The sequence below is a fragment of the Centroberyx gerrardi genome, chromosome 20 (assembly GCF_048128805.1).
Source record: "Centroberyx gerrardi isolate f3 chromosome 20, fCenGer3.hap1.cur.20231027, whole genome shotgun sequence".
Lineage (NCBI taxonomy): Eukaryota > Metazoa > Chordata > Actinopteri > Beryciformes > Berycidae > Centroberyx > Centroberyx gerrardi.
In genome coordinates this window covers 19,320,368-19,333,812 of record NC_136016.1, presented here as the reverse complement: position 1 = coordinate 19,333,812, position 13,445 = coordinate 19,320,368, and the positions used below count along the sequence as shown (strand labels likewise).

The window sequence follows — 13,445 nt, the reverse complement described above, 5'->3', positions numbered from 1 at the left end:
TTTGTAACAGAGATTTGTCAAAAAAAACTATTATAGTCTCAAAATGTGATATATTTCTTTGTATTCTGTATTATGAACACTTGCTCATAGTGTGCCAACAGAGAGCTCAATGTTCTTCAGGTGCCTCAGGCTGTGTATTAGCTAATGGAAACATCCACTGGCTGCAATAACGCGCATGATTGCAATCCTGATTCATTGCAAATCTAATGAGAAGTAGTGGATGCTCCCTTTAATGAAAGCCTGCCTGCCGTTAACAGCAAAGCCTTCCCATTATCCTCCAAAACCAGGCCTCTTTTACTGGATCTACTGTAATATATGGCTTGGAAACCGGCCATCTGATGATCCAGAGGACTGCAGAATTAGAGCTAATGTCTCTGGTCCGGTAATAATCTGGTTTAGTGGTGGTGGGCATTTCAACAGAGGCGGTCCACCAATTACATTACTCACCAATTAAATTATTAACACACTTCCCCCAGTGGCCGTCCGTGACTCATCCAGGAAATTAGTTTAGTGTCTTCAGTCAGCAGGGGGGACAAGGCCGGTCACTGACACTATATTGGCTCAAACCAAACCAAACCACGCCTGGATGATAATCTACTAAAATCAATTACAATGTGAGTCACTGCTTCTCAGTAAATCGCAGACTTTGGGTGGAGCAGCAATGTCAGATCTGATGTGGTTTGTGAGGCGCTGACTTCAGTTTCTGCATAGTCTCCTTATGCGGCCTTTATAATTTAATGCATGGAAGTTAGTAACAGTGAGTGGAATGTTTTATTACCGTAGCTAACTATGATCCATTTCAAGAAAGTCCTTTGATGATAAAACAACCATGGTATATGTGCAGAAAACTAGATTTGAAGCCCATTTCCGTCTCCTCCGTGACTTCTAGCAGAGAGCCACTATATGAGAGTTTGAACATTCAGTGTATGAAGCGGCGGGTTGAGAGGGTGCAAAGCCGGTGCCAGAGGGTTTATTTAAACTCCAACATGTGCACCACAGAACAAGACACTCCAGTAATTTCCGCCCCCACCCCCCCCCACCCCCAAAAAACAAATCCCTCAAAATCTACTCTTAGGAGTAAATCCCTGAACACTCGTCACACCCAAAACTAACAACTGTCCAGCCCACCCACTGAAACCAGGGGCTTTTAAACCAATGCAGGGATGCTTGGGCACACACACACACACACACACACACACACACACACACACAGATCTACATCATACTTCAGTTTCATAAAGTTCTTGTTGTCTATTTTGGTCACATAATGCTCATATACATTCCAGGCACTTTTTGCAGTGGACAGAGAGAAACAAATCATAAAAATCATAATCAAATCATATTTCCAGGCCTAAAAAATGACTAAATGACTTCAAAAACAGACTCAAAAATGATTTAAAATAGGGCTGAAAGATAGACAAAAAATCGAATTGCGATTATTTGACAGAATATTGCAATTGCGATTTAAACTGTGATTTTTCAGGCTTTTCTTGTCATACATTTTTAGAACTTTAAAATTGTTTAAAGAAAAGTGAGTCTGTCAGTGTGCAGGATTTACTGAGTTTGAGTATGATGAAAGGTTTTCACCAATACTGTACTTGATTCATGGACCAAAGATTACCTGCAGCACTAAAACACCTCGTTTAGAAGTTTAGAAATCCATTTTGGACGCCCCTCTCTCTCTTATGCAATTAATTGCAGCCTCTGCGATTTGGAAATTGCAGAAGGTCATATTGCGATTTTGATTTTTTTCCGATTCATTGTTCAGCTCTAATTTAAAACCACCACTCCACCACTCATCCCAGTTGGGCAGATAAAGTAGCGAGGTACTTAGAGCGCTGGAGCTCAGAGACAAAATCCCACGCTCACTTAACACGGGCCGCGTTCCCAGTTTTCACCGACTCGTGTGAGCGAGAGGCGGATTGAGCCAGATCCTTTGGTCTAATACCAGCGACTTTAACTGCTGTAGTGTCTTTTAAACTGCTGGAGCTTGAAAAGAGATGACCCTGTTCCCCCGGTCGGCCCTGAAATACACAGGGAGGAAGGAAGGCAGCGAACTTCCTCTGGATCCAGACCCTAATCTGGAGCCTGCTGCCCCCAATCCCTCTAACCGTAGACGAGCACACGCTCTGCATTACAGCCTGGGTCATACAGCCGCACGTGAGCACACACACTGAGCGCGCACACACATACACACACACTGCAAGGCCAGCTGGCACTAATCCCACACACTCCCCCTCCCCGCAGCTCTTTAAGCCCAATGTGACAACGGCTCTTTTACAGAGGAAGTGTGATGTGTAACAGCGAACGCACAGATGCTGCCGCCGTCCGGCCGCCGCCTGCCTTTAACCTACTTTGGCCCGGCGCTGACGGACAACATGGTGGCGGCGGCGGCGGCGGTAACTGTAACAGCAGATGGAGCGTGTTGCGGCTATCTGGTGAAGCATTTTGGTCTTTTGGCACTTTTCGGAGTGGACAGAGAAACAAAATCTATTTCCAGGCCTTGAGAAATGACTCAGTTTCTCACTCGTTTTGGCTCTGAGCCACAAGGCGGGAATGTTGGGAGTTTAGCACAGGGGCCGAGCTGAGGACAAGGAGGTTAGAGGGAGACGGAGGGTGAAGGGTCAAGCACACAGGAGAGTACATGCATGTCTAATGAGCATACTGCCAAATACCCGTAAGCAGGCAGTTTGTTAATGAGGGAAATAACTGAGTTAAACCTTTTGTTTCCTCCGTGGCAGCTTGCAAGATTCGTGTTTTTTTTGGATTGTGGCGACATCTTTGGCGCCAATCGCTTATCGCTGTGGTATTTCTGCACTGCACTTCCCAGAGATCACCTGTCAATCAAACAGCGACTGTGTTTACATGCGCACAGTATCTCAGATGCTAATGCATAAGCCGTTGAAGGTCTTATTCGGGATACATGTACATTTACTATCCCGCTTTCTAATCTCCCTGTGTCCGTACACATCTGCGAATATTCTTAATTCTCCGCTTTTGTCTTTCAGCTTCTGACTTCCAACTTCAGACTTGACATCTTGCGAAAGTGCGCCTACGCAACTTGTGATAAATGTCAGTAGTCAGGATACAGGGTTTATATGCCCCAGTATCCCGGCTAACAGAACTGGACTCAGGGTTTATCCAGCTATTTGTAACGGAATATCATATGTGCGCACGCCAATAACCCCAATATTAACAGGATATTGATGTGCATGTAAGTGCAGTCAATGTGTCCATTAATCAATATTGTGGTATACAAATCAGCGATAGAGAGTAGCAAAATGGAAATTGATTTATATGAAAATGTCACTAATTATTACTTTCACACTTTCCCTTCCCATTCCCTTTCAAATTATATGAATTCCTGATAATGAGTGTAAAGCTCATCTTTGTGTGCATGTTGTATCTCTGCCTATGGACCCGTGCATTATTAGGGAACATGATGCTGCCCCCTGCATCATTCAGTAATAACAGTCTGCCCTTTGCGTGAGAAGAGAGATTTGGGGAGCTAATATGTGAGTGTTTAACTACCTCTGGGGTCTGGGGGGGAATCTGGGGCTCGGGGGCTGAACTGCCCATACACTGATTACACTGGTTAATCTGCAGTTTTGGGTAGAGCCCCCCTGCTGTGTGTGCATGTGTGTGTGTGTGTGTGTTTGCATAGGAGGTGGTCTGCACACGATGTCCTCCTTATATCACACATCTGCTCAGAATCAGCACTATGTCAACATTTGATTTGATGAACACCGCCGGTAGGATCTGTAGGGCTTCCACTGCCATATGCTAGCAGCCAAAGTAACCATAATCTGATGACTTGATAGGCCTGAGAGCGAAGGAGGCGGATGCTGTTTCTTCTGGCATCCAGGCAGGATCGGGGGCTTTTATGAGACTGGGTCCGGTCCAAGTAGCTTCCTCCACGGTGTCCTTGTTCAGAACCTGCAGAGAAGCTGCAATAGCCTCCATGTTTATACTCTCCACTTTCCATATTCTCACATATCTGAAATTTAGCAAAAAAGGGCCCAATTTAAAGGAGAATACCAGTGAAATTCAGAGTTACAGCCCATTTAGTTGCATCTGCGTCTAGTTTACATTTCCCCCAATCAGTTTGGAATGCGTGCCGTATGTAATTCGATTTCGATAATGCAGCGCTAATATGAAAACATTCAACTTGCCACAATGAAATACAGATAAAACAGAAACTCTGACAAAACCAAATGAAGGCTTCATGTTTACTGTGATGGATTCTCTCACTCTGTGGAAGTTGCTTTTCATACTGGACAGGAATGAACGGCAGCAAACGGCTTCTTCTGAAGGAGGAAAACAAGCTCTGATATCTCCACGCTGACTGTGCTCCAGCAGAAATAATTTAAAGGATAAGAGAAACCTAGACGATTGGCACAAACTTAAAAAAAACCACTGGTATTATCCTTTGACCATGCAGCTCTGTTGGATGGGTCGCAGTTCCAGTGAGAAGGTGCAGTCGCCCCCCCCCAAGCCCGCCTGGAGGTTCAGGATGTTCCTGTGATGGTTGTCCGTCTGCCCGCAATAACACAGGGTTTGGCGGACCACCCTGATGCCTTTCAAGACGAGACTAAAACGACCTTTGATCAAAACAACAGGCTGCGGACTCTACCCACAACGTCTCTTGGTATTGCCTCAAAGTGCTGCACACTTCCTCATATAGAGCATGTTAAACATCAAGCTGTCCCATGGCTACCTGTTCTCTGTCTGAACGCCTGAACAAAGACTTTCTACTAAAGCCAGCTGCCCACACAAGCCCATTCAAAACAAGAGCAGAGCAGAGGAGAAAATATACACTTGGACATGGAGAAATAGCGGTGGGGGGAAAGGAGTGAAGCGATGCCCAAAAGATTGCCGGGACGAGGCGGGACGTTGGTGCGGTTCTCCGTTCTGATCGGACCAGAAGCCCAGAAGCTCCAGAGGCCAAGAAACACAAGTCCTTCAGCCTCCAGCCTCCCTGGATCCCCCCATAATGCCGGCATGGTTAGCCAGGCTCTGTTTTCACTTAGCTCGCCTTCCACTGAAATTAGGTGTGGATTACTCAAGCGTAGCACTCCTCTGCCCACACTGTCTTCACCTTTCACTCCCCAGCGCTTTCACTCCTCCTTATTTCACCTGCCGTCCCTTTTAGAGCGCATCTCCGTTCACAACAGCACAAATATGTTGTGTACTGCCGGGCGGACAAACAGCAACAGTGCCTCACCCCCCACCCACCCACACACACTAACACACACACACACACACACACACACACACACACTACCATGGTGATGGGAACATGTCGGGAAGCCTCTCCAGTCTCTCTCCTAATCAGGTCCATATGTAGTCTTCCTCGCTCCCTCTCTTAACGCTTCAGTACGGCCGTCCTTTACTAGTTCCCTCTCACTCCCTCCACATCACGCACCAACACTGCCATTAATGCATAACCCCCTCCGACAATGTGTGTGTGTGTGCATGTGTGTGTATTTGTCTGCTTTTTTGCATGTGGTGTAATGTGTGTCTAATCTTCTAATGTTGCGCCACAAAACCCATAATCTAGACAGTCAAAATGAATTCTGTTCTTTTCCAAATCTCCCTTTAAGCCCTTGAATAACGCAGCCTGGTAGGGGGCCGGAACGAACTCTGCATGTTGGCACATCTTTTGGCATCTGCATCAACACACACATGGAATAAGTTTTGTTTAGGAACCTTGAGCATCACAGACAGAGTGAATGCTCGAAAGAACGGTGGATCAGACTGATACAGTAAGATTAAACCAGTGAAACGAGTGTAAGAGCTGTTGTGATTGGTCGGGAGTTTGGTGAGGCTGAAACATTCACAATCACTGATGATAGCAATCACATAATGGAGCTTTGCTTCACCAACGTAAAAGATAATAAGCCGATTTGATACAGATCGGCTGTAATCAACAAGAGAATGACTTTGGACAGGATAACACGGGGAAAATCACTTGTTGAACTACAGTACTGTGTGACTGGCCAGCTCTAGTCAGATAAAAACAAAACACAATTCTGGTGACTTGGGACTTGACTTTGACTTGTACTTTTTAGGTTTCTAAAGTCTTGACTTGAGATCTTGTGTTTGTGTTAATGACTCAGATTGAAAGTGATGAGATTTGTTCCAGCAGACGACTGAATTTAAATTCTGTTTTCTGAATTTGTATGGAATGATTGAATTTATTGAAGTTGAAACTGATTATAGAAATCAAACTCATGATGCTCTTACCAAGTTTTTATCCTATTAAAACCATATTGCATTGAAAAGTCCTAGATATTTAGTTTTCTTTAAGATATTAAATTGATACTGGACTCTTGATTTGTTCTGACTTGACTTGGTGTTTCTACATTTAGACTTGAAACTTGACATTAATGACATGGACTTGACTTGGACTACATTTAGACTTGGGACTCGAGCAAAGTTGACTTGGTCACACCTCTGCAAGCTACTGTGGTGCCTTTAGCTTTACATTATTGAATAGCCAACTAATGCATTTTACCCAAGCAAAATGCACCATGCACACACGTACTGTCCATCTACAGGTTGACATTAGACAGATGAAAGCTACAGATACAGAGCGAGAAACAGATGTTTGGGCTCAGATGTCTGTTTTGCTGCTGTCTGGCCATTCAGTACCAACCGCCTGCTTTAAGCCCCCCAGGGTGAAGTATACCCACACAGCACCCACAGCTGGCACCCAGTGACTGTCTGATGTCCTCCCACGCACCCACCCTACAGCCACAACAAAGATGGTGCCCGCCTCAGACCGACCTCCCCCACCTAAACCCACTCTCCGCGAAACCACTAATACGCGTTGATTCGAGTTCTCCGAAAACCACCTTGGGTTTGGTTGCATGCCTGCGGGGGGAGAACTCTATACGGAATAACTGCGTCCCGGAAGATGTCCATTAGGCTTGAGAAGGAAGATGATTGCAAAAAAGTACTGAGAAGAAAGGCACAATTTCATTTTTTTCCAGCGCAGAAGAAGAACAATCGCAAAGGCAAGGTGCACGTTCATGATTACAAATGTCTATTAACAGAATCTGCACACACACACCATCATTTATTCTTGTGTGCAGCATTAAAAGGCTCATACAGACAAAAGCAGAAGTAACGCAGTTAGATATTTGTTATTTTAGCACACACACACACACACACACACACTCAGAGTCCAAAGAGAATAGAAGAATTGGAGGAAAGGGCTTTCCCATTCAGCTTTTCCCACAGTCAGACAGAGAGAAGAGTGTTGACTGACAGAAAGAGTCAGTGGGGTTATCAGCAGAGGAAATATGGCCGAGTGAACCTCACAGGAACCCAAAACGACCATTTAATCAGCACAATTTCATTCTCTCCCTTAACTACAGCAATGCAGCGCTGAGTGTTAAAATTCGTGGCCGGCGTCCACCAGCGACCTGACTGACTTCACCCTGCCGCTGTCAGCCAATTTCTGCTTCTGTGTTCTTTCCACTTCTCCGTCCAGCTATACGACGGCGGCTAAAAATAGACTCATGAGCAATAAAAACACTTAGGATTTCAAGCCTGTCGCTGATTTATATTCATTTGGAGGCCAGGCCGTGTCTGCTCTGCGGCGTGTAAACCGAGGCGTAGAAGCGCCAACTCTGATTAGGGAACGCAGTAAACATGGGAGTAATGAATCCCGTGCCATAGCCTCGTCCCGCAAATACTGCACAGTGGCATAGTTTATAGTTTCAGTCAGGGGCGTAGCTAGGAATTATGGGTCCTTTGTACAGGACGGGGACTCTGAGCCCCCCCCCTACAGTTTCCCCACACCACCATTATTCCAGCTATGACAAACATCTACCCATCTACAACTCAAACACACAACTCCACACATTCACTTACTGATCAATTATCAGACACATCCCTAATTTAAATGATGGAGTTTGGGCTGATAGTACTAATCGGCTGCTATAGTCATACTTTCACCAGTATTCCTCTGTTCAAAATCTGTCTAGAGAGGACAAATGTTGTGTTATTTTGCACAAGAAATGTAAAAACCGAGCCAAATTTCATTCCTGCTTGTTCCAGTTTTTCTCAGATAACAGTTGCTGTATCATATTTTTGAGAAAGCCTGATTTGTCTGCATTTTTCATCCAAAATCCTGTTTCAAAACCACAGCAGTGTGAAATAGACAATACACTTAAGGACCACAAAAGGCCAGACACCTTGGGGCCCCTCCCTCAGTTTGGGGCCCTGGGGTATAGTCCGTACCCCTGTTCCCCCCTGCTCCATCGCCCCAGGTTTCACTGCTTTTCTGTGTCATGAGAAGTAGCCAGTGAGAGCGTCGGCTGTTCATTTGTCCACGATCTAATCCTATAGAGTATCATGGCATCTGTTGGCTCCGTTCCCTGTTGTTTTAACATGGCCGGCCCGCTGATGCAGAACAAATTACGGCCCCAACTTTGAGCATATGTTGTACAGTTTGCACGCACACATAGCCTACTGTACATGTGGCGTGTGGACAGCATAGCCCCTAATGTACACATTTGCATACACACACACACATGACTATGATATACTACACATTTGTGGGCACGCAACAACAATGCACAGCTTGTCTTTGGAGGCATTCACAGCCACTGAGATGAAGCACACACACACATATTCTCTCACACACACACACACTCCTGACTCTGTGATATATTTAATAGCTCTGGGTTGAAGAGCTTGTCTTGATGAAAGTGGAATTCTGTAACTAGCGCTGCTGTTAAGTGACTGGAGGAAGCAAATTTAGCATGTATAGTGTCTGTGCGTTGGTAAGTGTGTATGCAATTCAAGATAATGTGATTGTGTGCAGGAGAGAGGGAGGAGGGGGGGAGCACTCTCTTAATATGTTTAACATTTATGGTGAGTTATTTTAATAATTCATGCCGCGTGGCGCTGCACAGAATCTTTCCAGGCTCTTGTCTTCGTTATCTTTTCCGGTTTTGATCACAGGACCGCATGCCTCTCTGCTCTCTCTGGCTTCCTGTCACATGATCCGGTGACCAGCGGCTCTCTGTGTGGCTGACCGGCCTCGGCTCAGGTGATCGCACTTGCAATACATTTGAATAACTGATTTTGAGGGGAAACGGCACGTACAAAACACTTTCCTGGTAATGGTAAAGCTCAGTTATGGGCTACAGCATATCCTCATGGTCTACAGTGCAAGGAGGCTGCATGTCAAAGCCTAAATTCAGCATATTATTACCTTCAACAACAAACAACAAGCCGTGAAAATCATTTAAAAGCAGTGTAATGGATCTTTATAAGAAGCTCTTAAACTCCATAGATCTATTACTGTAGTTTTACCTTCTGTCTGAGACCTACAGTAAAGACCATGTAGATGAAAAGCATGCTTGATGGGTTTGATTTCTAGTCTGGTTCACCAGAAGCCACAGTGGTTTCACACTTGTAACCTTAAGAGGCTAAATCAATAGTGAGTCGCCCAGCAGTTTGACATTTACAGTGGTGAACAGCGTGACAGACGACTGGGACACAACTTTCATCTAAAGAGATAAGGACTCCATTTATAGAGCCTGGAAAGGGTTGAAGCCGGGTGTTTGTTTCACTAAACAGAGTGCAGCGCTTATGAAAAAGAACTGTAGGAATTAAGGTTCGACCGATACCGATATTGTGAGACTGAAGTTGCTGATAGCCGATATTTTGTGCCAATATTCAGTATCTTTAAAGTTGACCTTTTCTTGTCAGGGTGGAAAAGCCTCTGAAACAGCATTTAGACCATGTGGGACACTAAAACTCTATGAAAACCATAAAAATAAAATGTCTTTAGGGTGACCCACTACACCTATTCAATGGTAAGAGAAACTCTGGGATACATTATTGCCTTTAAATGAAGAATACATTTACAAAAAACATAAATGAATAAACAAAATGTGCAAAGAAACAAAAATGTGATTGCATGTGGTAAGGAACCTCCATCATATCAGCAGTAGACAACATGGCCGATATCCTATCCGATATTTAAGAAAAGGCAGATATCGGCCAAATATATCAACAAACCAATGTATCGGTCTAACCCTAACAGTTATTCTCTAATAGATTTTAGAGGGCTACTACTGTATACAAATATCACAGCAATACCTTAACATATCATGCTATTACAGGTTAAATATATATGCATACCACAGAAAATCCTATAGTGATACAATAGGAGATAAAAGAAAAAATACCATAAAATCCAATTAGGTCAAATAAACTCACTATTGAGTACCATAAGTCCCTATAGGAATAAAACAGCAATATTATAGTGATTTCCCCTTAGGAACTATAATGAAATGTGTCTAATTAGGTTGTTCATATATATCTCCACTTCCATTGAAATTCATGGCAAAGATTCAGTTTTGGATACTTTCAGCCTGGTGAGACATGAAGATGTAGATGAGGAAGCGGGTGGAGGACTGTGGTTCAGACAGACCGGGCTCCTGCTTCCCCAGCCAGCATCTGCTAATCTCCCACAGTTTAACTGACAAAATGTTATCGCGGTCCGGACTAAGACATTTGTTGACACTACATTAACAAGACCTTCACCCCGCACAACGGTTTGGATTATCTCCTCTGTGTGTTTAACCACCATAATACCGATATGGGAGGCCGAGTGCAGCCATGTGAGCAGTAATCTGGGTTAGTCAAATTGCATACAGTTGCATACAGTTGCATGGGTTGAATAGACATAATTCCCTATACAAAAATCACTGTAATATTCATCTGAAATCACTATTGGAACTCAATGGTGACTTTATCATACTTTTTTTTTTTTTTCATCTCCTAAGGTATCACTATAGGAATTTATAGCGTGTCTATGGTGCTCAATAGAGTTTCTAGTGACCTTAAAGCTATTTATATCTCCTATGGTATTACTGTAATACTCCTATAATAGCCTATCACTATAGGGATTTACAGCGTGTCTATGGTACTCATCAGTGAGCTTATAACCTTATCGATATTTTTACCACCTAACTATAGTATCACTATAATATTCCTACTATCATATAGCTATATATGATATATAACTATAGGGATTTACAGCGTGCCTGGAGTGCTTAATAGTGAGTTTATAGTGGTCTTATCGTACTTTAAGGTATGTTTTAACTCCTATGGATTCATTATAGGTTAATATTCCTATAATAGCCTACTGCTATAGGGACTTTTTGCTGTGATATTTGTAAAGTATCCTTCTGTAATTTGCTATAGGGAAACTATAGCTCTTTTTCGTATAGGGGATCAATATCTTCCTTGGAGAATCCTCCATATGGATGATGGACATCTTATCTTATCAATTTCCCCCCATTTAGTGGCTTCAAACGGCGCGACAAGATAGTGAGAATAAGAGCAAACAAACTTCAAAGCCTTGCAGCAAGACATCAAACAGATGGAAACTGGCAAACGGACATAGGCTACATGTACGACAGACTGAGGTGTTTTTCTTTTTTTTCATGAAGACTTCCGATATGTATTTAACACAAACGTTTTTATGTGAGGAGAAATATCCTGATATCCCCTCACCTGCGAGAATGGTGAGCATGGAAACCAACAGGAGCGTATTTTTCTCCTGGATGTGGCTTCTTCTTAATTCTCAATTTGTAAACAGTGACAACCGACTGGGGTCATTTCTTCTCAATTTCCTCGATGTCTTTTGAATAACTAGGATGATAACAGCCTGTCTCTAAAATATCCACATCCAAGCACAGCTGTTACCATCTGAGCCCCTCGACTCGTATGGATCCATCTCCATCCATCTCTACATACGGACTACAGGCAGAGGAAAGGGAAAACAGAGGCTTACCGTGATTGTCTTCATCCATATTGACAGCGCTGACAAGGCAGAGCAACAGAAGGTGTGTTCAGCTGAAATCTCACGGCAAAAATATGTTTTGTTGACTGGTTACACACAGGATACCAAAAAAAAAAACCAACATAAATGTCTATTGACAGACTGACGAAGCCGGTGGTTGACAGATGGGTGAAGTGAACCAGCAGACACATGAACAAGAAGAAACCGCAGTGTGGCTCTGAATTAGAGGGAAATCCTTAATTGTGGACGGGTATTTTACGGGTGTCTGGGTCCGATGTGAGAGAGACGGCTCATTCCTCCCTCTCAGCTCCATCCAAGCCGGATCCTCAGCTGGCCGAGTCTGCATTCACATTCGCTACACCGCAACCAGCGGCTACGTCATCACGCCCCGCCCCTGCCAATCCCCCCCCACCCCTTACCCTCCCGCACACACACACACACACACACAAACACAGCAAAAGCCACCGCAAGGCTCCAATGTTGTTTTTGTTGCAAGAATAAGCGGAGAAACTAACTGAAATAAAATCGTTTTACTCCTTAGGCTACTACTTTCTGCAGAATTGCACAAGGGATGTTACTGAGTTATATACTGACTCATTGCTTGTAGGTGTTTCACTGGGTGTTTTTTTCATTTCGTTTTCTTAATCTTTTCTTTTTGAAATGATGTTATTCTAGTGGCTAAGGCTAGCTACATGTTGTAAACAAAGAAATAATGTTGAATGAGATGTCTTTAGGCAAAAAGGACTGGATTTTTGCCCGAATGTGATTGGTTCTCGTTCTGTGCATCATGTTGAACCTTTTCACATCAACACTGTGTGCACATGGTGAGCCTACTCTCTTCCCACCTACAATTTATGCCAAAAAAAACTGACAAAAAAATAATTTTCTTGTATTCTTATATCAACATGTCATTAGCCTACTTCTACTTTCTGGAAAACAGCAAATCTTTAGTGGTGACATCATTGTGTACCAGGAGGCAGCATCAAAATTCAAACCAATAAAACCATCACAGAGTTTTGAACAGTCCCGCCCCTCCCATCAAATAAAACTTCCTTTCTCTCCCTAACTGATCTCCCATTAGTTTACACTTTTGAATGGTCCGTCCCGCCCCAGCATCCTGTTTCAACAGGATGCCTGGAAGCCTACATCACAAGCAAGATGCTCTCAAAATGCGGTTTCATTGGAACTTTACGTATTTCCAAGTATGAATAGCTTTACTTACTGTATCTTACATTTTAAGATTAACATTTTATTGTTGTGCGTGTGGATTTCCATTTTCAAACCAACAAAGGTTATATCGCTATAGCTAAAATAACTCCTTATGCTTGTTTACATCACAGCTGTTAGGCGGGCCTTATTTGAGAAGCTCGTACATATGAATCTTGCCCCAGGACAGTGAGGACACACACCCTGCATCCTCTGTTGCTGATGCAGGCATGATGACATCTTCCAAGGCGTTGGACCAGATGAATCCTGCGTGGTTCCTTCCTGCCTGTCCCTGCCCAGCTGTGAGCTCACAGCACTGAACCTCACTGACTCAGAGGGTTTTCCAGACAGGATCCAGTCCAGCTGTGATCCATCTATAGGAGGAATATGGAGGGAGGAGCCAGCG

General features: G+C 43.8%; 1 protein-coding gene across 1 annotated transcript in view; it reads right to left on the bottom strand.

The window, feature by feature from the left end:
- LOC139916281 (cytohesin-3) overlaps positions 1 to 11,882 on the bottom strand; it is a 31,988-nt gene extending 20,106 nt beyond the window's left edge. The window contains exon 1 of the mRNA XM_078290619.1: positions 11,825 to 11,882. Within this exon, the coding sequence (XP_078146745.1) occupies positions 11,825 to 11,843 (19 nt within the window). The 5' untranslated portion in view covers positions 11,844 to 11,882. The remainder of the gene's footprint in view (positions 1 to 11,824) is intronic.
- Positions 11,883 to 13,445: the final 1,563 nt, after the last annotated feature.